At 51.9% G+C, this 26,882-nt stretch overlaps 1 protein-coding gene across 1 annotated transcript in view; it reads right to left on the bottom strand.

Moving 5' to 3' along the window:
- TMEM132B (transmembrane protein 132B) overlaps window positions 1-26,882 on the bottom strand; it is a 344,462-nt gene that overhangs the window by 66,314 nt on the left and 251,266 nt on the right. The window contains exon 4 of the mRNA XM_032310581.1: window positions 15,792-15,978. Coding sequence (XP_032166472.1) covers window positions 15,792-15,978 — 187 coding nt within the window. The remainder of the gene's footprint in view (window positions 1-15,791; window positions 15,979-26,882) is intronic.

The following is a 26,882-nucleotide window of genomic DNA, read 5'->3' as shown; positions in this document are numbered from 1 at the left end:
GGGTGGCCGCAAGCTGGTGTGCGCGCGCCATCTAGTGGGCGCCCCGGGGACCGCCGCCCTGGGGCCCTCCGCATCCGAAGTGCGGTTGGTTGGTCAAGTGAAGCCGCTTAGGAAAAGGCGTCCTGGACTCTGCACTAACCTATGCAAAAGAAAAGGTGCCTTATCATACGTCCTGCCGCGTCCCCCTGGGGGGCGGAGGGCACGATCCTTTACCAGCTGCATCTAATCCTACTGGTCCTAGACCACACCCTGGGTTATGAAGTATTTCCGCTCTCACCACGGCTCTCAAGTGTGTCCCCTTGGAGCACGCTGGCACGCAGGGGAGGAGGAGCTGTTAACCTTTACCGGGCGCACGTCGTGGGACAAGCACTGGGCACGTGTCATTGCCCCACTGATCATCCTTCCCCGGCCTTGATGATGAGGCTATCCTAGTGGGAATTACATTGTCCTTTAATACCGGTGGGATGACCAATGTTCACGAAGGCAGGCTGTGCCAAAGATCCCCGGGCTTAAGCAAAAGGTGCGTTGGGTCTGACGTGCCTCAGCCCGGCCTTCCTTAAGCGCACCTGTTTCCCTGCAGTCCAGCACAGGGCGGGCCAAGTCCAGCACAGGGCGGGCCAAGTCCTTGCATCGGCAAGGCCTCAGGAGTGTCCTTTCCAAACAGGAATCTCCGTCTCGGAGGAGGCACCTGGAAGGCTCAGCGCTCACAGACAACTTGCCTATCCATAACTCCACATGGTGACAAACAACCCACTTCACACGTGGACGGTCAAGGAGATGTCTCTTTCCAAAGAGAAAATTGGGTTCTCGGAGGGCAGCCTCCTGATGATTTTACCATCTTCAAGGGTGTGTATAAAGCAGAAGCAAATAAAACCCTTCACATGATTGCTCTCCAGTTTGTCATTCGGGCCTCATCCCCCAGCAACAGAACAAAGCCCGAGCAGAAGTCGTTGATGGATGGGCTGTTCGGCGGATGTTTTCGTGAGATAGGTCATAAATATTAATGGTATTGACGGAGCCTTAAAGACGTGTCCCGTCACATTCCGGCGGCAACAGAGGCCCCCAGAATCCTTCGTTCCTCTGCCCGACAGCCACGAGTCTCTTTCCCGGACTTGCTTACTGGGTCTATTTTTCCCATTCACCTTCAGAAATTACCCATCAGCAAAGGTTTGCCAAAAAGACGCAGGTCAACGGAACTAAACATCTTAATGGGTTTTTCTTTCTTCTCCTTTTCCACTTAGCTGACTCCGGTTCACTCCGCAAGAGCAACCCTTTCGATGTTGTTATTTTTTAAATATAAGTTAGGAAATGACATAACATCTGAGGCCGACGTGGGGCCACCGCGGTGACCGGTTTAGTGACCACGCGCAGCGGCGTCGCGCTCGGGATTAATGCGACCGTGGGCCGGTGAGCGGCGTCGGGCCCATCAGAAGTGTGCATACAGCAGCTCTTACAAACCGCGCGGCTTTAATCTCATCCGACAAAGACGGTTATTTCTGGTCATTTGTAAAACGCTCCCACTGGACACACATTCTCCTTGACAATTTAAAGTCGCTCCTTTCAGCTGCGACCGGGTCGGATCAATCGGGTGAAACCGTGTGTGTATAGACAAGCTAACAGCTATTTGCAGGCTAGCTCGCTCTTTCTTGTATATGAGAGCGCCTACCAGAGAGCTCTGCTGGGGGGTTCACTCCAGACACCTGCTGCCAAGGGTTGTGTGCTGCCTCCCACAGGTAAGGACACTAACAAATTTGTTTGGGTAGAAGGAGAGGAGCTCGGGCCTTCTGGATGGACTTGCGAAGTCAGGACTCAACAAAAATGCTTTTCGGCGGCGCTGGGACCCCGTGTTTGTCCCGGCAAAGGGAGCCTAACCGGCAAGACTAAATGGAAATGGGCGCAGCTCCGTCGCAGACTGAAGAGTTCCCAGCCTTATAAGTCACCGTGCTTGCTGGTGACGTGCACGGTGTGGGGCAGGGCTGCCGGGGAACTCCGTCCAGATCTAAGTTAGCGCGTTCATGCTATCCATGCAGACACTCGCCCTTGCTGCTCCTGTAGTGGGTTAGTCCCGCCCCCCCCCCCATTCATGCCCACTGGACTCTCAGGGTGGGGCCTTATTTGGAAAGAGGGTCTTTGCAGATGTCATTAGTTAAATGAGGTCAGACTGGATGAGGGTGGGCCAATGCCTGGGGTCCTCATAGGGAGAGGACCCACAGAGGCAAACCCACAAGCCAGCTCTCTGACGGCAGGGACAGACACTGGAGCGAGGTGGCCACACCCCAAGGAAGGCCTGGAGCCAGCAGAAGCCAGAACAGGCAAGGAAGGACCTAGAACCTTCAAGCCCTCAAAGGGAGTGTGGCCTTCCTGATGTCTTGCTTTTGGAGCTCTGTCCTCCAGAACGGAGAGAGAAGTCCAGTTGTGTTCAGCCGTCAGGCTGATGATCATTCATGACGGTCGCCCCAAGACACGGACCTGCCTCAGCACAGCCCCGCTCCGGCACGCCACCATTTAGCACAGGATGTAAACCCACGTCCCAGCCCCAAGCCAGATGGCGTCTTACAGGGTGCATCAGAGTAACAAATAAAAGGGGAAGGAAAGATGGGTGCCTGGGTGGCTCAGTGGGTTAAGCCGCTGCCTTCGGCTCAGGTCATGATCTCAGGGTCCTGGGATCGAGTCCCGCATCGGGCTCTCTGCTCAGCCGGGAGCCTGCTTCCTCCTCTCTCTCTCTCTGCCTGCCTCTCTGCCTACTTGTGATTTCTCTCTGTCAAATAAATAAATAAAGTCTTTAAAAAATAAATAAATAAATAAAAGGGGAAGGAAAGAAATGGGAACCACGTAAAGATTCATCGGTAGGGAAGGGGACGGAATGGCCCACCACAGAATATGACAGAGCAGGTTTTTAAAAAATGGATGAGGCAGTTCTATCCACATGGGCTTGAAGCGGCCTCCAAGACACATTGTCGACTGTTAAGAACGCGATACGCAGCACAACACCCTTTGTTTTACAACACAGCCGCGCACACGTACACGCGAAACAGCGCGGTGTGTTTTCTGCAGCCACAGATACGTGTCCGAATGTAGATACAGAGCTCCAGACGGGAAACACGGAGAAAGATAAACCACCGTTGACTTGGGGAAGCGCGTTGGAATTGTGGGCTGGTCCGCGAACACGCCCGTCTTACCTGAAACGCTTTAGGAGGATGGGTTCAAGCACTCTTCGATTTTATTTTTAAGTTTTAAACAAAACAAAAGACAAAGGGCAAAAAGAGACTCATTCGCAAGCCTTTAAAACTTTCTGAACTGCCCTTCTACTTAAATCTCCCAAAGCTACGGCAGACACCCCGAGGGGCGGCAGACCCCGCTGGACCATCCTGGGGGCCAGGACGTCCCTGCTCAAGCTGGCTCAGGGCAGGGGGCTCCAAGGGCCCCTCTGAAGGCCAGCCCCAGGCAGGCCGGGTGGCCAAAGGCCAAAGCTCAACAGCCGGGGAGGGAGAGAGTGGCTCCATGAGAGGAAACAGGGGCCTTGCAAGATCTAAGTGTCCAGTGTGGCGGGTGCCATCAGGCACAATGATCCCAAGAAAATAAAGTCGCCTCCCGGGTGCCCAAAGCTTCCAGGTAGCAAGCAGAGTGACTCACAGCCGCTGGCCCAGCAGCCTGGACGCTTACAGCAAGTGGGCAGCTTGGCAGCGGGTGCCAGCAGATCGGGTAAGAGCAGTTTCATGGGGCTTGGTCCTGGGGAGAGAGGCGGCCTGTGCCCTCCCTCCCGTGGCAGCAAGACCCAGCTTCCCCGAGTATGTAGGGCTGTGCAGGAGCTGGAGGCGGGAGCACCTGCTGTGGTCCCTCTCTGCTCCGGGGGCCCCGCTGTGACAACGCCTCTCTCCACGTCGCACCTGTGCCTCGTCCGTCCCATGAACTCGGAATAGCACCGGGCCAGAAACCCCTTGTGTACTCTACTGCACACGCCGCTGTTCCAGACTCCTAGTTTGGACGGGCCGTCTCCCCCGGGCTCTGCCCTGGATAATTCTCACGCGTGACTTCACCACAAGCCTGGGCTGATCTCACCCACGGGGAACTGTGTCCCAGCACAGGGAAACCACTCGCCCAAGGTCTGGTGGCCGCTAAGCGTGAGGTCCGGGATTTGGACACAGTGGCCGAGTCTGCCCGAGCCGACACTGAGCGACCCTTGGGATCTGAGTTTGCCGTCAACTCGGATCATTTCGAAACTTCGCCGCTTGTCGAACAAGAACCAGAAGTCTGGGTTATCGCTGAAGGAAGGAAGGGGCCGGAACACCATGCCCACTGTGACTGTCACTGATACGCTCCTGGTCCAGATCCAAGATGGGCACAGACTCTGGGAGTCATTCCAAAGGCTGGGAACCCTGTGCCCAGGGTCCCACTTCTCTACGGTGACAAGCAGCCTCTTCCCTGTGAGCTTTGCTCACGGCCCCAGGGGAACAGGCAGGAAGTCAAAGGCGGGTGCCCCCCAATTTAGAGACCACAGATCTTCATCCCAGGCAGGGGAACTTCTCTCCCTCTCTGACCCCCTCTTCCTACCTTCCAAGGCACCCCCCGCTCCCCACTCTGCTCCCAAATGTGTAGAATGACTGAGATGAGGTCTACGTACAGAAGACCAAAAGAAAAAAAAAGCCACCGTTGTCTCCCTAGAAAGAATTTCCCCGTACCTGAGCTGACATTTGAATGAACAAGTGACAGACATGTCCAGAGCTGTGGGAAGGATCCTGGGTGGAGGAGGAGCCCAGGCAAAGGTCCTGGGGTAGCAAAGGGCTCGGAGTGGGTGAAGCAAGGTCTGAGGTGGGGTAGGAACCAGATGTGCAGACGTGCTGAGCTTTGGATATGCCAGTGAGGAAGGAGAACTGCGGCGCAGGAGGACCGGACGGCCGTCCCAGGGCTTCCGGCACGGCGTCTGCAGGATCTGATGCACGTTTAAGCAGAGTGCTCTGCGTGTACTTGCAGAGTACAGACGGCAGGGTGTGGAGGGGGGAGGCAGGAGCTGAACCAATCACGCAAGAGAGATCTGACGGTGCGGAGGTTGGGGTTGGGGAGCTGGCGATGCAGCCACAAGGGGAGATCGTGAATGGGAGCCCACCGATGCCCTCACTGCGCCGAGCTTGTCTGTATGTCCCCTGCCCTGCCCCCGAGCTGTGGACTGCCAGAGGGCAGAGACCAGCACTCGGTATGCGTGTGTGTGTATCTATGTGTGTATGTGCACACACATATGTGGGCATGTCTTGTGTTGGGGGTGGTTTATCTGTCCCCATCTGATTTCATGGACCCCTGAATTCTAACACACACCTTCTGCAGGCCCCAGGTTCGGAAGCCTGCTGGTTGTTACTGTACGTATGATGGGAGTCCACTGGATGGTTTTAAGTGGGATGAGTAGGAAGAGGCAACATAGTCTGATTTACGTTGCAAACAATATGCATGAAATACCACGGAGCTCAGACTAGAGTGCACCCTTCGACGAATGCCTACCAGGCACCCTGCACCCTCGGAGGGCGTGCTGCGTGCTGCGTGCCCAAGCCGATGAACAACCGTGCCAGTCTGCCCTCTAGGACCTCCCAGTCTCGTGCGGTGGGTGGAGATACAGATAGGTATCCCCAAATATGGCTCTGCTCTGACCCCAGAGCCCGGAACTATGGAACCTTCCGTGGCAAGGGGGTTTCAGATGTGATGCAGTGAAGGATCCAGAGATGCGGGGAGGGGATTGTCCTGGGTCATCCCAGTGGCACAGTGTCCTTGGAAATGAAAGACAGAGGCAGGAGGGTCACGGTCCAAGAAAGGAGACACAGACATGCAAGTGGACGTAAGAGCCTCTAGGAGCTGAAAACCGGCAGATGAGGGTCTGATTTTTCCCCCAGTGCCCCCAGAAGGAACACAGTCCCGCTGACACCTTGATTTCTGCCCCCTAGACCCATCCCAGACTTCGGGAAGTGCAAGATAAGTTTGTGCTGTTGAAAGTCATGATGGTTGTGGTAATTCATCCTAGCAGCTGCAGGAGACAGATACGGACCCGAGAACAGTGCCGGGCTCTGTTACCCCCAAGGTTTGCGGAACCTGTGCTGCCCTCCCCCCTCCACACTCCCAGCTCTTCTCTCCCCCCCTCCCCCTACTCCACCCACTCTAGCCCTGGGCCCTCTCGGAGGTCCTGGCTCACACCACAGCTGGGTCTGCTGGCAGTCGCGCACGGCTCCCTCTGCCGGGATGCTCTTCCGCCACAGCTGTCTATAGCTGCCTCGTTCTCCTCGCTCAGGCCTCAGGGCAGACACCGGACCCTCAGAAAGACAGCTTCCTAGTGCTCTGACGCCGCCCACCCACTTCCCAGTCTCTCCGTTCTGCTACGAGCGTGAGTTCTCGGACCTGAACTGATGGAACGGACTGTCCTGGCATGGGAGCAGCCTGCGAGCTGGGGCTCTGGGCCGCGTCATCAGCATCTGCTGAAACACACAGTAGGCACACGAGTCCTGTTGGAAGGAAAGAAGTACTTGCGCCCAGGTCTTGTAAAGTCTCGGGCGCATACGACGGAGGACAGATCTGATTATTTCTCTTGTTTGTTTCCTACGCGGAGCCCGTGTACCCAGTTGCCTAGAAACTCACCAAATGTGTTCATTTTTTTTATTCCAACCTTGTGGGAAGATAATGTGTTTTTACCGGCATGTGCAGAGATGGGCTTTTTAGTTTTAAGAACAGTAGTGGGATAGTGGACTCCAGCCCCGCACTCTGCAGCACCCCTGGAAATAAATCTCTAAGCTCAAAGCTCAGTAATTGGGCAGAAAACCAAAGAGAAGTGAGAGGGAATGAAGGGACACAGTGGAAGGGGAAAGGCAGAAAACTTGCTCTTTCATAAAGAAAAGAAAAGAAACAGGCACCGAGTTAGCATTTCCCAGGCACGGAGGGAACTGCAAAAAGATTATTGTCAAGCTTTAGGTTTTAAAGATGATGCAGAAAACATCATTATTACCCTGAGCTGTGACACTCCTCTTTTTCAACTGCCCTTTTTAAGATGGGATTTTTGAAGGGTTTGACCATCTGTGCTGTTCTGCTAGAAATGGAATTATCAGACACAAATGGTTTTCAACTCCAAAATTTCCATCAGCTCCACTTTCTCCCTCTCCCTGTACCAAAAAATAATAAACCCAGCACATAGTACATACTAAATAAATGTCTGTTGTACACTAGTTGACTGGAAGGAAGGAAGTTAAGAAGGAAGGAACAGATGGATAGATAAGCAAATGGATGGACGGACGGATGGATGGATGGATGGGTGGATGGATGGACGGACGGACGGACGGATGGATGGTTGGATGGATGGACGGATGGACGGACGGATGGACGGACGGATGGATGGTTGGATGGATGGACGGATGGACGGACGGATGGACGGACGGATGGACGGACGGACGGACGGACGGATGGATGGATGGTTGGATGGACGGACGGATGGACGGACAGATGGACGGACGGATGGATGGATGGATGGACGGATGGATGGATGTATGGATGGATGGTTGGATGGATGGACGGATGGACGGACGGATGGAAAACTGGATGGACGGACGGATGGAAAGATATATAGTTGGATGGATGAGTAGATGGATGGAAGGACAGACAGATGGACAGATGGACGGATGAAGGAAAAGATGGGTGGCTGTTCAATCATATGGACAGATGGATGGGCAGATGGAAAGACGGATGAGTGGACAGACATGAATGAACAGAATGATGGATGGAAAGATGGGTAGTTGGATCAACAAAATGGATGGGTGGAAGGACGGATGGATGGATGGAGATGGTAGATGGACGGACAGATGGACAGACCGGTGGGTGGAAAGACAGATGGATGAGTACATCACCACTGCCACTGTTGTTTTGCAAGTTTTCCTCCCTGGATCAGCCCCTGTCCTGGCTTCCAATCCTGGGGTCTCTCCCTCGTCCTATCAGACATTACCCCAAAGCTGCAGATTTGCCTTCGTGAAGTAGAGATTGTTTCTCTACCCTAAAGGTGCCAACAGTCTCCAATGTTACCCAGGGCTACACAACTTGGTAGCAAAGTTCCGAATCATAAGCCTGGGTTGCCTTCCAGGGCCATGGTGCCCCCTCAGAAGGTCAGAAGGTGCAGTGAGACTGATGGATGGGCAGACAGATAGAAAGACGGATGGTGGAGTTACAGCTGACTGCCCACCCCAAGTCTTCCCCCCTCTTGCCCTGTCACAGCCAAGTCCCCAAATACCAGGTCTTCATCTCCCCACCTCTGACCATTGGCAATCTCTGACTCATGAAATCAAACTCTTTGCTCCCTCCAGGAGGAGAACCCACCACCCACTCTGAGACTGAACTTTGGCTTGGCCTTCACCCAAAGTATGACAGCTGTGCCCGCATATGGCCAGAGAAAATGGCAGCCATGATGAAAATAATGATGACTAAAGCTGACTGAGTCCTGACAGGATGCTGGGCTAACACAATAACATCCTCCCTGTAGTCCGACTGAGTCCTCACGAAACTCTAAAAGACAAGAAACCTCATTTCTTCAATTTACAGATGAGAAAACCGAGTTTCAGGTAAGTAAAGTGATAGGCCCACGATAACCCAGCCAGTAAACACTAAAATTCCAATTTCAGTCTAAACAAGTTGACCCAACAAGCTGTACTCTTGACCAAAATGTTCTATTGCCAACTACCTTAAAGGCAAAAATCATTGAAATTTTCCCAGTATGTGCATCACCCAAGTAAATGAACCGGATAACAAAACTGACAAGGTAGAGAGGGTCGTTAATTCGACATAACAGTTGGATCCGGTTCAATCTACCTGGGGTGCTTTCCACTACACGCATGACCTTCACATTTTCCTGGATGTTGTAAGCATGCTTGTACTTGTTCTAGGTCCCTTGGTCCATATGACATCACTGTGCAACAGACAGGACCAGTGTTCTTACTTGGGATTCACACATGAGAAACTATAACAAAGAGAAGTTAGGGGACCCCTTGGAGGCTACATGCAGAATGAGAAGCCAGGTAGGCTCTGCCCTCAGGTCTCCTCTCCCCAGCTCCTGGGGTTGGAGGAAGAGCTACAACCGAAGCCTCCCTGGCCCCAGGCCCATGGTGGCCCCTACCCTCCAGGATGAAAGGCTGTCTGTGTAAACAAAGAGGCTAGAGATCATCATGCCTGTGGGGTCTCTATCGTGAGATCCTCTGGAAAAGCAGAGTGCAGAGGGCTTCCCTGATGCCAGGAGAGCAGTGTCCTCGGAGCCTGGAGGTGTCAGAGGGTGTGGTTGGCTGGGGATGACACGAGACCCAAAAAGCTCCTCAGGCAACGGAACAGATCATGGGAAGAGAGATGGAGAGTTCAGTAAACTGCCTGAGGAAGACTAGAAAGGGGAGCCTGGGGTCCTGTGCAAAGCAGGTGGGGGGGGAAATAATGGCCCCTCTAGGATGTCCACATCGTAATCCCCAGAATCTATGGATATGTTACTTCGCCTGGCAAGAGGGAGAGTGAAGACCCTTGAGATGGGGAGATTTTCCTGGCTAACATCCACGTGGCACCCATGTCATTGCAAGGGCCTTCCTAAGGGACTCTGGGCGTCAGGAGGGCCAGAGAGGAGATGTGATGACGGAAGCAGAGGTTTGAAGGACATGGAGTCAGGACCCAAGGGATGTGAGTGGCCTGTGGGAGCCTCTAGGAGCCGGAAAAGGCGATATGTGGCTTCTCCGTCTCAGCTTCCGGAAGGATGCAGTTCTGCTGACAGGTGGATTTCAGCTCAGTGAGACCCATTTCAGACTCTCGGGCCTCCAGACTCTAAAATGATCATTTCTGGTTGCTTTAAGTCATTAAGCTTGAAGTGATTTGTTACTGCAGCTAAAGGAAATCGACTCCGCAAAGGAGAGCTCCAGCCAGTGGCCTTGGGTTCTGACAGTAAATATGACCATCCATTCATCTGTTGAGCAAATACTGTGTGCTCGGCATCATGCACGGAGTCCCCAGCGATCAGAGCAAACACGGTCCCTCCCATCCAGGAGCTTGCGATCCTGTTTCTGCTTTCCAACCTGCTGCCGCCCAGCTCCAAATTCAGCCCTCATTACCTGCTCTATGTAAATGGGCCCGAGCCCTTTCCTTTGCCAAAAGGTGACGTGTTGAGCTGTCAGTAGGGGTGCTGGAGAGACGTTTCCAAGGGAAAGGGCTTTGCCTTGGGATTCTGGTGCACCCTGTCTACGGGCTGTTCACCCGTGCTGGGACTTCTCCAGCACCGGAAGCCATCCCCATGCCCAGCTCCTACAGCGCCCTGCACCCAGCAGCTTTGCCCAGCAGCCACCGATGCCTCTGATGAGACATCTTTCTATAAAGAACAGTCTTCAGGACTCTAGGAAGTTCCACTGGCATGCTACCTCTGCAAGTTCTCCACGTTCTGTGAGCTGGAACCACACCCTGTCCAGCAAGAGCTGGATCTCAGGGCAGGGGGGGCAGGAGTGGGGCTTGTTCCTGGAGCCCCCAGCTCAGCCCTGGAGCCGTGGATGCTCGTGAAGGCTGCCATTCGAACACTCTTCAGCGTTCTCTTTGTTTCTTACTAAGCAATCCGTCATTATTCCAGTCTCTGTTATGAATAATGACCCTTTAGAGCAAACTTTCTCTGTTTAAATTCTTTCTCGTGATCAGAGCCACACTGAGACAGACATGCACAATCACGTAAATAAGCGTGAACTGCAGACACTGGTAGGGTCTACAAGAAGCAAGGGAACAAGAGTGTAAGACGGACAGAACTAGTTTGGTCTGAGCAGCCAGGAGAGGCCTCTCCAAGTGGACTATTGAGGCAAAAAGAGACCAGAAACCAGCCAAGTGGAACATTCTGGGCAGATCCAGGACTCAGTGTGGCTGTGTTCCGAATGCACGGGCTTCTGATGAACAGGACACACTTGGGACATTGGAGTCGTGTTGTGCAACAAAACCAGCAAGACGGCGGCATCAACCAGAGCCTGTGGGCCTTCAGATCCATTCCCTGTGGGGTTCTGGCTGCTCAGAGGAGCCAGGCCTGCTTCCCGGGAATGCCCCTCCTTGCTCCAGCCCCGGGGCCAGTGGAATCTTGTTCTGGCCAGAGTTCCCGACGCCTCTGTTGTGTCTGCCTGCTCATCGTACTCATTGCTGAGCTGCGTGTTCAGGCTTCCATCACTGTGTTCTCGCTACTTAAGTGGTTTCTGTTTCTGGGTACAACTGATAGAGCAACAAGCCCATTTGTGGATGTTCTGTGGACAAGTCACGTCTTCCATGCAGAAGCCGCCCAGAGTTAGTTGCCGCTGAGAAGGAAGAAAGGAGGCGACGAAGGGAAAGAGGAGGGAGAGGAAAGGGAAGGGGAAGGCAGGAAGACAGAAAAGGAAGCAGCACGTAGAAGGTACTCCCTGCCAAGCACGGTGGGCAGAATTCTCCCCTTGGCAGCTGTGCGTCCAGGGACCGGCTACAGCTACTGACTACAAGAGGAGGAGCTACCAACTTCGGTCCCATGGCCAACTTTACAAAATAGCTCTGGTGCTCTGGAGCCACGTCAGAGCCACTCTTCACAGTGCTCTGAGAGATAGATGGCGATACACAGCGCCACTCAACCACCCAACCCCGGCGCCTTCCTGCCAAGAGGAATGAAAGCGCAATGTGAGAAACTGTCCCTGAGTAAAGACCAGCCAGATGGGGAGCACTGGGTGGCATCAAATGGTCAGAGACATGCCGCGTGCACAACACACGTAAAACCAGCCTCCCTGAGCGGCAAAGCACCAGGATGGCCCCTGAGGGGAGGGAATGGGGGTGACTGAAGGAAAGCAGCAGAGAAACCTCCAGATGCAGGCAAGCTCGCCACTGGTATCCACTGCACTCCACCCCCAGGCACCAGTCAGTAAGACACAGGAGCAGCAAGGAAAGAGTCAACAAAACAAAGTGGCAACCCATGGAACCGGAGAAGATATTCGCAAATGACAGTGCAGACAAAGAACTGATATCCAAGATCTATAAAGAACTCTTCAAACTCAACACCCAAAAAAAGAGATAATCATGTCAAAAAATGGGCAGAAGACATGAACAGATACTTCTCCAAAGAAGACATACAGATGGCCAACAGACACATAAAAAATGTTCATCATCATTGGCCATCAGGGAAATTCAAATCAAAACCACACTGAGGGGGTGCCTGGGTGGCTCGGTGGGTTGGACTTCTGCCTTCGGCTCAGGTTGTGATCCCAGGGTGCTGGGATCGAGCCCCACATCGGGCTCTCTGCTCTGCGGGGAGCCTGCTTCCTCCTCTCTCTCTGCCTGCCTCTCTGACTACTTGTGATCTCTCTCTGTGTCCAATAAATAAATAAAATCTTTTAAAAAAAAATTTAAAAAACCACACTGAGAACCTTACACCAGTTAGAATAGCCCAAATCAACAAGACAGGAAATAATGTGTTTTGGAGAGGATGTGGAGAAAGGGGAACCCTCTTACACTGTTGGGGGGAAGGCAAGTTGGTGCAGCCACTCTGGAAAACAGTGTGGAAGTTCCTCAAAAAATAAAAAATAGAGCTTCCCTATGACCCAGCAATTGTACTACTAGGTATTTACTGGGTATTTACCCCAAAGATACAGATGGAGTGAAAAGAAAGGCCATGTGTACCCCAACGTTCATAGCAGCAATGGCCACAATACCCAAAATGTGGAAAGAGCCAAGATGCCCTTCAACAGATGAATGGATAAAGATGTGGTCCATATATACAATGGAATATTACTCAGCCATCAGAAAGAATGAATACTGAACTTTTCCATCAATATGGAAAGGACTGGAGGAGATTATGCTGAGTGAAATAAGTCGCACAGAGAGAGTCAGTTATCATACGGTTTCACTTACTTGTGGGGCATAAGGAATTACACGGAGGACATTAGGAGAAGGAAAGGAAAAGTGAGTTGGGGGAAATCAGAGGGGGAGACAAACCATGACAGACTGTGGACTCTGAGAAACAAACTGAGGGTTTTGGAGGGGAGGAGGGTGGGTGCTTGGGTGAACCTGGTGGTGGGTATTAAGAAGGGCATGGGCTGCATGGACCACTGGGTGTGGTGCATAAACAATGAATCTTAGAACACTGAGAAGATAAATAGAATAAAATAGGATAGAATAGAATTAAAATAAGATAACATAACATAACATAGAAAACCACAGGCTCAAAATGGAGTCACTTATGCTACGACCACATCACCAAACCAGTGTCCCACACCCGGCCTCCTGAAAGTGTCAGCCTCCCTCAGGAACATAGAATTAACTGGTTGGTCTGCAATGTTCTGATCAGCACCAATAAGGCAACCTGTCCCACGGGCCCTCTCCATCCCCCAAAGGAAGAGGAGATAATTTACCCGAGACCCTTTTGTCTGCAACGGAAGGTGACCTCCCCTGAAATAATCCTTTTTTCTGTTTATAACTTTCTTGTCCTGCCTTTAGAGCCCCTCCCTTTCTGTAGCCCTTTGGAAGTCCTCCCTACTTTCTAAATAAGATATTGCCCGATTCGTGAAATGTTTAATAAAGCCAATTAGATCTTAAAGAAAAAAAAAAAAAAGAGCAGGGACACCCCACAGGGAAGCGCCGACCCCTGCAGAGAGACCAGCAAAGCCAACCCATGATCTAGGGCCACATTCCGAATGCCTGCTTTCCCTGCCCTGCCAGGCTCTTCCTTCCTTCCTGTGTGGGTTTCACCACCTCCTTCTCTCCCCACCCAATTCTGTGCTGTCCCAGCTCCGAGCCCTGACCCTGTGCGGGACAGCCCACTCGGCCCAGAGCTGTGAGCTAGGTCTTCAGGCAGCATCGTGAGAGAGGATGTCACCGTCAGCAAAGAGCATCTATGTTTCTGTAACGAAGATCTCATCAGGAAAAGGGATCCGAAGAGACAGGACAATCAGCACATCCCCTGAAGCCCAATAACAGCAGAATAACGGTCCCCACTGGCAGGCACTCTCCTCAGAAGGGGACTTAGGGCCGGCGATTAGGGCTGGTGAAATGCTAAAACCAAAGTTTGGCCAAGGCTACGCTGTTGCAAACGCTGAACACACCACAATAGCGTGAAATCAGCCACCAACAACTCACGACAAATGGTCATGGCTGTGTCTGACCCTGGATTTGGTCTGCGGGCTGCTGCGCTTGGCCAACCACGGGGCTCTGTACCTCTCCTGGTTCCAGCCCCCTTTCCTGCTCTTCCCAAAACCAGCACCTGCCCTTCAGAGGAGGGCGTGAACTTCTCCCTCGGAATTCCGTCCTCAGAAGCAACAGGAGGCTGCGGAATCCCCATGAACAGAGAGCCACCCGTTAAGCACAGAGCCCCCCCATGGTAAGGACACAGCGTAAAACCATAAGCCAACCTCAGCCAGACTGAGGTTGATCTGGAGAATCAGAACAGTCTCGTTCTGCTTTAAAATCCACATCCGTCTCTCTCTCTGCCCCTTAACAGGGCCATTTCCTGCTGCCTGCGGCTGCACCGAAACCAAAATGGAGACTGCGGCTGAGGCGGGTCAACTCCATCCGGCTAACTTTCGAGAACTAGAGCTGACCTTCATTCGCAGCATACAGCCACTGTCTCGGGCACTGTTGTAGGTGCCGGGATCGCAGATGTGGACACAACTGACGGACTCCTACCCTCACGATCTCACCTCGCAGGAAGGGGATGGAAGGGGAGCCCTGCACCTCCAACACCAATCACATCTATAAAGAAGCCGAGACAGGGCAGTGCTGTGAACAGGGAGAGCCGGGCGACGGGGACAGAGAGCCAGTTCCGGCCCACGTGGTTGGAGGGCGCGTCTCTTCACAGTCAAGGTAAAGAGAAGGAGCCAGGCACGGGGACACATAGGGAAAGTATGTTTTGGGCATAGACAAGCGTAAGAACCCAGATATGGACACTGCAGACTGCACTGGCAGGTGTAGGGTTTCATCTGCGAGGACCTCAACCCTGGTATCCAACTGGAGTATGGACAATAGAAATACCCACAGATTGCCCTACAGTATCTGGGTGCTGACCCTCACGCTTTGTTGCCAGACGGAAGGCTGAAGCAATGCTGAATATTTCCTGTTCCACTGAACATTTCCAGTGTGGGAAGGGGTATTAGGAATGGGGCACTCCTGGGAACTGAGGACCCCTGTGACTCACCAGCATTGTCCTTTTTACACTCTGGAACCTCATGCATGACCCTGTTCTGAGATGGGGCCCCTGAGCCTGGTCATGAACGGAGCTTTAACCAAGCTCAGAGGGAAAATCTGGTCACCTTCCGGCCAGGAACAGAAACGGGAAGTGGTTTTACGGACTCTGGGACCCTCTGCAGGCTCAGCGGGTCAGTCCTCAACAAGGCTGCTTCAGGCTATCACATTTTTCAGCTTGCCTGGACCCATGCTACCTGGGAACTGCCCGGTGAGGCTTGGTGGCCAGAACTGCTCACTCAGCGTGCAGAGCACTGTGCCCACTCGGACGCCTGGTGCGTTCCACTCGACCCAGCCCTCGGTCCTGATGGGGGCCCAGATTGAGGCCATAAAGAGCAGGAACCCCCAGGAAATATTCACCAATATCCGCAAAGGAGAAGAGATTTACGGCAGACCCCAAATCGTTTCCAAAAAGGCATTAGAGAAAGCAGGCTAATAAAATGTAATCCAACTGTATTTCCCTTGCTTAAACATTCTCATCAGGTGCATAAAAAAAAAAAAAAAACAGGTTATAAAACACGTCATGTTTCTTGGAACTTTAGAAGCGCACCAAGAAAACCTCTTGGTGACCCTCTGCCGAAGCTCAAATTTCTCACCATTGCGAGAGGGACGATGCCCACAAAGGATGTCGGGCTGACGAAGATCTCGGAGACGGCCAGCTCGCTCATGGCGTCCTCCACCGGGTACTCTACCTGCCAGGTGATGGGCTGCGCCCCGGCCAGGCCGCTGCTGTTGTCAATCCCAAAGTCCACTTGCAGGATCTCATAGAAGGTGCCATTTGCCCTGGAAAACAAACACAGGTCGAAGTGCAGTTGAAAACCTGAGGCTCCACAGAACAGCATGAATGCCATGTTCCTCCTTGCCAGTCGAAAGCCCAACACAACAGTGTTGACAGAGCCTGATTCATGGGCTGTCAGTGACCCCCACACCTCCAAGTGGGTGGGCCGTCCGTCTGCAGGGCTCAGTGGAAACCCGTCTGTTCTGCCCTGGGTAAACAGGTCAGACAGCTCTCCCCACCCCCATGTTTGCACACAGCGAGGAGCCCTGAGCCTCCCTCCATTCCTGAGGCACAACCTGGACTCTGGCTAATTCCACATTTGCGTATCTGTATGTCTGTGGACTTGTGGCTCAAACTCAGAGCTTTATGATTTGGGGAGAAGGGTGGTGACGTCATGGACTGGTGGCAGCATGATGAGACCAAGCAGGGGAAGGACTCCATAGCTCCCTGTCCACTACGTAACTATGAGCGACACATTAGTGATTCCTCGTGTCATGACCCTGAAGTGAGATGAGACATAAGAATTCCCCTGCCTTAATTCATGGCCTGGCAGCACTGCATACGTGTTTGGAGGAGGGGAAGAAGGCGGATGCAACACAGAAACATGAAAAAGACCAGCGTCACTCTCAGTATGTTTGTACACGGGAGCACCTTGTCACTGCCTAAATTATAGGCAGCCCATTGTGCCAACGGCAGACGTCACTGAACAGAGAGTTAAGACCAGGGTCATCCAGCACAGGATTTGTGAAGGACTCCTGTTCTGTAGCCTTTCCCGTCACCCCCGATGCTAACTTTATCCCCACCCCAGGAACCTGACAGCAGAGTGACCGATTCCTGGTTCCCCGAGACCTGAGTCACACAAACCATCCTATTCGTTTACTGTCAGTGGGCCTGCCTGGACCAAAATGGGCTTGGAAGCTTTCAGGGTGTGGACAGGGTCTGCAGAAAGAGTTTTGAAAATAACCCTGGGCTTGCTGGTCGCCCACCAGAAGTGCCGGACCATGGACAGCTCCCCTCCCCCTGCTGACTTCAGAGGAGGGTGAAAACCCCAACTGGATGGTTAGAGGCAGCCAAGAGGTAGCAGAGGCAAGGGTCAGCCATAGTGATAGTATTGACAGAACTGACCTGCCCGATGCAGAATTCCACTCAAATCAGAACGACACTAGACTCCATATAGAACGGGTCATGCCCAACCCTCTCCCATGCAGGCAAGGCTTTAAGAAACTCTCTGATAGTGCTCTGTCCATTACTGTGGCCCGCAGCCAGAAATGGCTATTCACCCTGAAATACAAATTTATTAAAATGACACAGCTGGGGGTCCCAGTTAAGCTGGGTTGGGATATGGGAGCTCTGTTCTCAAGTTATCTATTTGTCACGGTGTTCTGCACAGGGAAGACAGCCATGTATGGCACAGAGATCCTTCAGTTCGTGAGAAGATGGACAGTGGGCACACGGGAGAACCCCCACCCGGGGGCCCCAGTTTACCTGGGCATCTCTAGTAAGGAGGCAGGACAAGGGGAGGCTAAGAGCTAATTCTGAGTTGCCGACGGGATTTCAGGGTCTTAGGGTCGGAGGCCCTCCCTTTAGCTACCTTCCTTCCTCTCCCTAGCCTGAAGTTTCCTCTCTGGTCACAGCAAGTCCTTACTTCTCCATCTGTTGAGTCTCCTACAAGAGATGCTTGGTCCTATTGGACGAGATCTTTAATTCCTCTTTGGGCAGCACTGTCCTTGGAACCATGACTTGGGAGTTGCTTTTTTTTTTTTTTTTAAAGATTTTATTTATTTATTTGACAGACCGAGATCACAAGTAGGCAGAGAGGCAGGCAGAGAGAGGAGGGAGAAGCAGGCTCCCCGCTGAGCAGAGAGCCCAATGCGGGGCTCGATCCCAGGACCCTGGGATCATGACCTGAGCCGAAGGCAGAGGCTTTAGCCCACTGAGCCACCTAGGCGCCCCTTGGGAGTTGCTTCTAATTCCTCCTGGGTTCTCAGCACTTGGTAGACCTCAGCAAGGCAAACACCAAGAAATTGAGACCCCCAGCAAGAGAAGAAAAGGAGCATAACTCTCTGTGTTCTCAGCGATTTGATCCTGCAAAATCTGCGCTCTGGTCTCGGGGGTATAGAAACAGCCAGTCTTAGGGCAGAGGGGGCAGGGTCTGTGTGAAAGGGCCAGCCCCCTCCTCCCTTCCCGGGCCTTTCCTGGTCCTCTCTGACTGTCCATCCCATGAGCTGCCCGAGCTACAGGAATCTGCCCGAGTCCAGCTACAAACGGATCAACTCAGAGTCACTTACGCACAGGTTTTTATTTTAAGTCATTTCCTTCAAACCGGAGGAAAGGGGTCTTTTTAATTTCAGGCAGCTGGCATGCTTGCTAATAAGTCCATTTCTATGGAAATGGGTTTATAATTATTAACTTTACCTGGTCTTGATCTGTCCTGGATAAACCTTTCAAATTTAGAAAAGTGCTTCACGATCCTCTCAATTTAATAATTACCAACTGCCTTTGAGGAATCTGGATCAGTATTGTGGCTGTGAGATATTCATTAGATATGTTTCCCTGGGGTGGAGAAGTGTGTGTGTGTGTGTGTGTTCGGAGGGGTCAGGCAGGAATTGCTACTTGGCTGCTGCTCCCCTCGAGGCTGAGCACTCAGCATCCTCCCAGAAGGACTTGGTTCCCAAAGCCCTGTTTCCCACGGAAGCTTCTGCTTGAGTAAAGCTGAGCATCTTCCCCAGGACTCCAGGACCCCTAAGGTGGGGCTGAGGCCGCTTTTGAATGCACAGTGTGACTGCAGCTCAGACACACAGGCAAGAAGGAGGTGAGATGGAGACAGGGGAGGGGTATGGGGGACCCAAACCAGCAGCTTGTCCCCGAGAGCCACATCCCGCCATTTCTCAGCATCTAACTCATGATGACAATCATGGCTGTTTGGGGGAGGGGGGAGGAAGAAGGGAGGGAGAAATAAGAGAAGGGGGAGGGGAGGGCTCGAAACCTTGAACTCTTCTCCAGCAAGTTGTGCCATTGACATCCATGATTCCCCCACCACCCCCACCAACCTCTAGATGGTTCTGAGCTCCCAGGCTGAGCTGCTGAAGCTTTCCCCACGTGAGCCTCTCTAGAAGTAGAGCAAGAAAAGTTGACCTCCGTCGGGATCTCCGTCTTAAGACCTTTTCTCTGGCATTACGTTTTTAAATGACCAAAAGCAAGGCACCTACTGGCTCATGACCCCATTGAGCAAAGGTCCCGGGAGAGGTTGTGCTGCTTCCTCCCAGTGAGCACAAGAAGGCGGAGCTCCAACCTCCCTCTAGCCTGTTCACTCCGTGGGGACCGGGAGGTGCCGGCGGCAGCTGACACACCCAAAAAACTGTAGGCCTTCAGTGCCTATCTGTTTAATTCACTGACCACACCTAAACGGCGCAGTCAGACACCTGTAAAGATCCAGGGCTGCCCTCTGCATTCCAGGAGACAAGGAGTTACCAGCCCGCTGAGTTCTGAGCCATGTTCTTGGGCCTGGCTGGACAGTGTGTTTATACTCTTTGCTCTGAGAAGGTAGGTCTGTCTCCACTACCACAATGTCATTCTCTTCTTTAAGACTGGGTTTTTTCACAAAGTTTTAAGTTCACAGCAGAATGGAGGGGAGAGTACGGAGACCCCCCCCCAGAAGCCCCCTGCCCTCCCCACAACTTCCTCCCACTATCAGCCTCCCCACCAGACAGTACATTTGTTGCCACCGATGAACCTATGTTGACATCACCACCACCCAAAATCCATGACTGACTTCACAGTTCAGTCTCGTACATTCGACGGGCTTGGACAAACGCAGGATGACCTCCATCTACCCTCATGGTGTCCTATAGAGAACTCTCACCACCCTCTGGCAAGTCCCCTGTGCTTTGCCTATCCATCCCTCCTCTGCCCACTCCCTGGAAGCCGCTGGACTGTTTGCTGTCTCGGTCGTTTTGCCTTTTCCAGAATGTCCTATCACTGGAATCCTATGTGTGAACCCTCTTCAGACTGGCCTCTTTCACTTAGAAATATATATTTAAGGTTCTTCCACATCTTTTCGTGGCTTGACAGCTCATTCCTTTTAAGTGCCGAATAACTTTCCATTGTTGGGATGGACCACGATTTATTTAATCACTCACCTACTGAAGGACATCTTGGTGGACATAAGCTTTCAACTCCTTTGGGCAAAATACCAAGGAGAGGACTGCTGGGTGGCATGAACCTGACTCTTCAAAGGCCAAAGCCTATTGTAACATGACAGTAACCATGGTCCCCGGCACACTCATTTATGCAGTGACATTTAGTAAGCACATATTACGCGTTAGGCACTGAGAATTCGTTGGTAGACGAAACAGATAAGATCCCTGTCTTGCTGGTCAGGTAAATAAAGAAGGCAAGTCCTGGTCGTGGAAGATGCTGTCCTAAAATGAAATAGAATTGCATTTCTTTTTTTAAAAAGCTGAACAAAATTTTTTAATTAAAAAATTTTAAATACAAATAAATACAAAAAAAATTTAAATTAAAAGGGTCCATTTTTATTTTAAACTAGAATATAGATTACAACAGGAGACCATGAAAGGTCTGGGGGCTGCCCGTATAGGAAATGACATTTGAGCTGAGACCCAAAGGATGATGAGAAGCCAGACAGACCCTCAGCAAATGTTTGTTGAATAAATGAGTAAATCTATTTTAAGCTTTAAAAAGAAAAAAATTGTGGGAAAAGCTTATCCCAAGCCATTCAGCATGAGCACAAGGTGCTAAAGGCAAAAGAACATCCATTCAGTGTTTGCTCAAACACCACCTGCTCAGTAAATCCCCTCCAGACCACGCTATCTAAAGTTCCATACCCGTACCTACAGCTCTGACCCCGTTAGCCAGTTCTCTGTTTCCTGTGGCTTTTACCTTTCCACCTACTAAGTGATTTGTCGACTAACTGATTGATCAGTTCTGTTGGTCCCCACCCCCACTCATGAGCGCATGCACACACACACACACACACACATTCCTACGAATGTGTTTGCCCGTTATTGTATCCCCAGCACTTAGAACTCTGCCTGGGATGTGGTTGGTCCTCATTTGGTATCAAGGACTATCCAACAACAGTTGGAACGAGATCTCAGAGGAACATGTGCTTAGCGAACCCTGAGACTAGGTGTTGGGAGAAGACAGACTGGCAAGTCAGGGAAGGCTTCCTGGAGGAGGCTGGACTCAGGCTGATCTTTGAACAACAGACTAGTAAGACAGGCAGTTGCTGCAGCCCCACTGCTTGGGGTCCCTCCTCACATGCTTCCCCCTCCCGGACTGCCCCCCACACCAGTCCGCGCAGAGAGGAAAGAAGCGATCGCTGCTCATCAGGCCCATCAAGGGGGCAGAGGCTCCGTAGTCCATCACTCTGCCTGTCACGCAGCTCTTTTCATCCTGATCTAATGACCAGCTCTCAGGATCTGGGATGAATAAATCATCTCCTTCTGCAATTCCATAAAACCCAGGCACTCCCTCCTCATTTCTGTTTTGTCAAAGGCAGCGCTGCCAAAGATTGCCGTGGGAAGAGCGTTTCAGGTTGGCGAGTCGGGCAGTGTTTGGCAGTCAAAGGTCTAAAAATAGTTAATAGCCAGGAGTCTCAAGCAGGGACTTAGAATCTTTCAGACTCAAAACATTCTCTCCTTGTTGGTTTGATTTCCTGACTTCCCATCATCAAATTTTTATATAGAACTTGGAAAAAAAATTTCCGAGACTGTGTCAGTTGGGGACAGTCCAAGGGTCGAGGCTCCTTTATTGCATTTCTGACTGACTAGGAAAAGCTAAACAGAAAGCCCAGAGGTTAGAATGTGGTCCCCTGGGCTCACCGTGGTCCGACCCGTCCTTTATTAACTGTCCCCCACACCGCGTTTTTACGAAATTTGAACTAGCTGCCAATATTTTTAAATGCAGAGAATCCACACATATGCTCCCCCAAAGAGATGGGATTTCTGGCTTCTCCGGGAAGATGGGGAGACCAGGCAATATTACTCCACATGCCCCTTGCGGCAACAATCAGCCAGAGCCACAGAAGGCTGTCCCCACCCTTGGGGCTGGAACTCTCCAACAGGCCACTTTATCCATGTGTTGTGTCCCTCGGGTCCCTGTAGGCATTTGTGATCTCTGAGAAAACATGTTTTGTTTTTGGCCTGCTAGTAAACACCTGGTGAGCTGTTTCCCACTCACATGATTCCTCCTCCTCTTGGGAACATTTCTCTCCCTATCACCCTGCCCCAGCCTCCTGCCGCGGTATTATCCTGCCACCCAGCCCCTCGCCTCTGCTCTGCTCTGGACTCGGCAGTGAACCCTGACCTCAACTGGGTGAGGAGCGCTCCCTAGCCATGTCAGAACCTTCTGGAAAATTCCCAGCTTGGCACAGAAAAAGTGCAGAGTGTCCACAAAGAAGCTGGACACAAATGTTCATTGTAGCATTTTCCAGAACAGCCAAAAAGTGAAAACAATCCAACTGTCCGGTAGGAGTTGACTACCGGCGGGTACAGAGCTTCTTTGGGAAGCGATGAAAATGTCCTGGAATTAGGTAGTGGGGAGGATTCTACAATTTGATGAATCTGCTAAAATAAACACAGGATCGTACACTTTGAAAGGATGCATTTTATAGTATGTTAATTATATCTTAATTATCTAAAGTTTAAAAAAATGAGAGGAAAAAATCAAGTCACAAAAGGATCTGCATGGCCTAATACTTTGTATTAAAATGGTAAGCACGCGGGCAACCATTCTCTGTTGCCCATATTAAAAACCATGAAAACGTGCACCATGATGATAATGTCCACCTCAGAGGAGAGAGAGAATGAAACCAGCAAGAGGCACGGAAAGGCTCCGATTGGGTGTATAGTATTTAGTTCTTTTAAAATGTGAAGAGAATGAAGCCAGGTGGTAAGAAAAAAAGAAGCTGGGGGACAGCATTGAAGGTGTGTTGGGAGTATTGTCCATATGTTTGTCTAATCAAGGAACATTTTGTTTAAAAATAAACATTTATTTAAATATAGAAAGTTGCCATCCTCAACTAACACTATCTCTCTCTCTCTCTCTCTCTCTCTCTCTCTCTCTCTCCCGTTTGGTTTCTTCTTCTTTTGTTTGACTCTCACACCGGCCCTTCTGCTAGCATCCAGCCAGGACACTCCCCATCTGCCTCTTCAACCAGCTCGCGAGAAGACAGCCAACCTGTGGCCCCCACGTCCCAACCCCAGGAAATAAGGAAACTATATCCTCTCCTTTTCTTTCTTAAATATTTTAAAGTCCCTCGCAGGCTGGTATGAGTGACCTGAGTTTTGCTTCTTTTCCCAGAGCTGAGAACAATAAATCCCAGGAATGAGCGAACACTCGGGCAGCCCCCTCCAGCACCCCTGCACCTTCTCAGCTGCCAAACCCAGGACTATTTCTCCCACCAACACTCACCCTCACCTGCAGCATATTTGATTTTATCAGCGTCACCAGGACAAGCCCGGAGACAGCTAAGACAATCGCCACAATTAATCTTTTCCTTCCCCCGCTATCTTGCCGACAACATCCCCAAAAACTTTCCAGGAAGTGCCGACCCAGAAACCATCCCTCATACCGACTTCCGAGGTACAACTTCTCCGAGTCGGCCCCTCTGTTCCTTCCTATGCCCACCCTTGAGGACAACTCTTGTTCTAGAAGATGACTCGTGGGATCAAACGCCATTAGGTCCCCCTAAAGAGGAGAGGCGAAGACGCACCGGCCGGCGTGAGAGAGGGCACCAGGGTCTCTGGCCTGTGCTCGGGGCCGGCCTTGGGGGCCGTTAGTTCTCCTCTGTGTTCCCAAGACATTCTCGGCCGCACCTAAATACGGAGTTGGGAATCATAATGCTAATTTATTATTATTTTTTTAAATAGGCTCCAAGCCAGCGTGGAGCCCAGTGGGGGGTCCGAACCCAGAACCCTGAGGTCACGACCTGAGCCGAAATCAAAGAGTCGGACACTTGACCAACTGAGCCACCCAAAAGCCCCCATAATGTTGCTTTTTAATAAATAAGGTTTAATAACATTATTAATAAACATGTTAATTCTTGAATAAATAATAGATTGCTGGGTTTAAAAATTCTAAGAATACAAAGAAGACAACAGTGAAACAGTGAATCCTCCTCCCCTTGCTGCCTCCAGACCCCCAGCCCCTCTCCCCTCCGCCAACAACAGTCATTGTTCGTTTTCTTACCAGCCCCCCAGAGAGGGCTGCCTGTCTGCGAGCACGAACAGGCATGACACGGTGCACACTGAGCGTTCGGCTCTAGCCTCTAGAGCCCTGATCTCTGACCCGAAGGGAAGGGGAGCTCTGGCATTTCTCCTCCCCAACAGGAAGTGAGGGCAGAACCAGCCACCATCCAGCCACGGGGACCAGCTGACAAGGGCAATCCGCCTGGGCGCCCAGTAGGGGTGCAGTGAGTGGCCGAAACCCGGCTGAAGCAGGTCCCAAGGCAGGGAGGAGAGGGGCGCCCCCAGGACTGACCAGGGTCACCTCCGGAGTCCATGCACGAGACGCTGAGTGCAATGAGTCACTTCCCTGGGCCTGCACATTGCCGAGAGATGACAGCGTCCCCAGCTCTGCGTCAGGCCCAGTCATGAAGACCAGAATCACACTCAGAAAATTCTAGTTGCTTTTCAGAGTCTGCTTCTGAGCAGGAACCTGCCTCCTGCTGCGTGGCCAAGGATCGCTGTGCACCTATACTGGGAAGGGCCTCATTAAATAGGGATTCTTTGCCTGCCTAATGGGCGCGTTGGCTTCTCCAAGTGCGAGCAGCTACTAATGAGGCCAGGGTCCCAGGGTCGTGCCCTCTGCATGCTGGCTAGCTGGGTTCTTCCAGGTGGCCGTGAAGGGCATTGCTAAGTCGGGCACCCTGCAGGCCACCGGGGGCACCAGGGCCCGACCGGCAGCCGTGATCAGCACCAATCTGTTCCTGGTCCTGGTGCTTTCCCTGCTGAGATACAAGAGCAACATCCTGCACCAGGAATTAGGCGCGGCTCTCCGTTACAGGACGGCAACAACTAGTGGACCAGGGCTGCGTTGTGGCCGACCAAGCAAAGATCAGGCCTGAGCGGGGCCTCCAGCAGCCCTCCATCAGAGGAATGCCCACGTTCACCGAGAGCGGAATTTCACAGCCACAGACATCTGACTGTAAGCGCCGGTGACTTCACTGCTTGCAGGCGGAGGGCTGGCGCTTTAATGTGTGAGAATCAAGAAGTTCTACCTACTGCTTGGACTTTTCTCCCAGATTCGAGCCTCTTTCATCCCACTGCCTATTGGACAGCTCCAGTCGGGTGTCCGACATCGGGTGTCCGTCCTGAACCCCTCTTTCCTTGGTAGCCCGCCTCCGATTGTTCAGAAAGCCTACCAGTTCTACCTGGGAAACATACACCTTTATAATGCCTTCCCCCTGCCCAACCCTGCCCACTCCTTCCACACCAGTCCCCACCACCGTACTGCTCGAAGCAGCAGCCAGAGCTCTCCTTAACAAACAGAAGTCAGCTCTTTCCACTCTTCTGTCAAAATCCTCGAGGAATTCTCTTCTCGTTCCCATAAAAGTGCAGGTCCTTACAAAGATCCACAAGGCCCTACATAGCCCTGCACCTGCTGCCTCCATGACACTCTGCTGCCCCCCTGACACTCTGCTGCCCCCTTGCTCACGGCTCGAGCCCCACCAGCCCCTGCTGCTCCGTCGGCACCTGCCATACAGCTGCTGCGGCCCTCCCTTCTCCCTGGGCTGCTCCTCCTGGTGACGACTGTACCGTGTATCCCTCACCTTCAGGACCTGCCTCAGATGTCACCTTCCAAGCAAGGTTCTCTTTGGAGACCCCATGGAAAGACCCATCTCCCACACTGGCCATCCCCGTCACCCTCCCCTGCTTTTTCTGCATAGAAGTTACCACCACAAACTTACTCTATTTTACTTCCTAGCCTTGGCAATGGGCTGTTTCTGTCTCCTAGACTGTAAACTCAGTGAGGGCAGGGATTTTTCTTTACGGTCCTGCAGTACCTCCAAGAAAAGTTCCTGGCCCACGGGAGGCCCTCCATAAATACGTCATGAAAGAGTGAGCGACGGAGCTGTGAACCTTAGAGTCCATGCTTCAACACCGTATCTCTATGGCGACCTTGGGGTGCACGTGTGTGAGGACACGTGTACATACATTAGGATCCTTGTGCATGAGGTCACTCCTGTCCACCCACCCACTTCCCACTCCCTCTCTCAATGGGCATATTCGCTTACGGCATCTTCATCGTCCTCCGTGATAGCTCCGGGAAAGGCTGGACTATCTGCGAGTCGGCTTCCCTGCACGGGGACTGCCATCGGTCTCTAAGTCGTACAGCGGGAAATTCCCACAATGCTCTTCTCTGTTCCCGAGGGTCTGCTTCTCTCGGTTACTCTCTACACCCTTTAGAAAGCTGCTTTTGCATCATCTCCAGTTCACAGCTGTCCACCGTGAGGGCATAACATGATGACAATTCCTTAGCCATCACTGGACTGATGCTTTTTTTTCACTGTGGTAAGAACACTTAACGTGAGATCTACCTTTAACAACTTCAAGTGCACGATACAGTATTGCTACCTCCAGGCAACAGTGTTGTAGAGCAGACCTCTAGAACATACTCTTCTTGTGTCCAGTGCTAATGTTGCAAAGGCAGGCACGGTTACAATGGGTCGACAATCAGTAAGGGCTACAAGAACCATTTTCCAAGAAGTACCACAAATGATAATGATCGTCAGCTCTCCCTAAGACGGTCAAATATTTACCCTTGACTCAGACATTCCCAAAGCTCACGCACCTCTAAATCACCAGGAATTATTTCAAAACCACAAAAGGAAACAAAAAAAAAAATTTAAAGACAAGGTAGATAGACAGACAGACACCCTGGA

Source organism: Mustela erminea, chromosome 13 (assembly GCF_009829155.1).
Source record: "Mustela erminea isolate mMusErm1 chromosome 13, mMusErm1.Pri, whole genome shotgun sequence".
Lineage (NCBI taxonomy): Eukaryota > Metazoa > Chordata > Mammalia > Carnivora > Mustelidae > Mustela > Mustela erminea.
The sequence above is the reverse complement of the archived record's forward strand: the minus strand, read 5'-3'. Positions and strand labels throughout refer to the sequence as shown.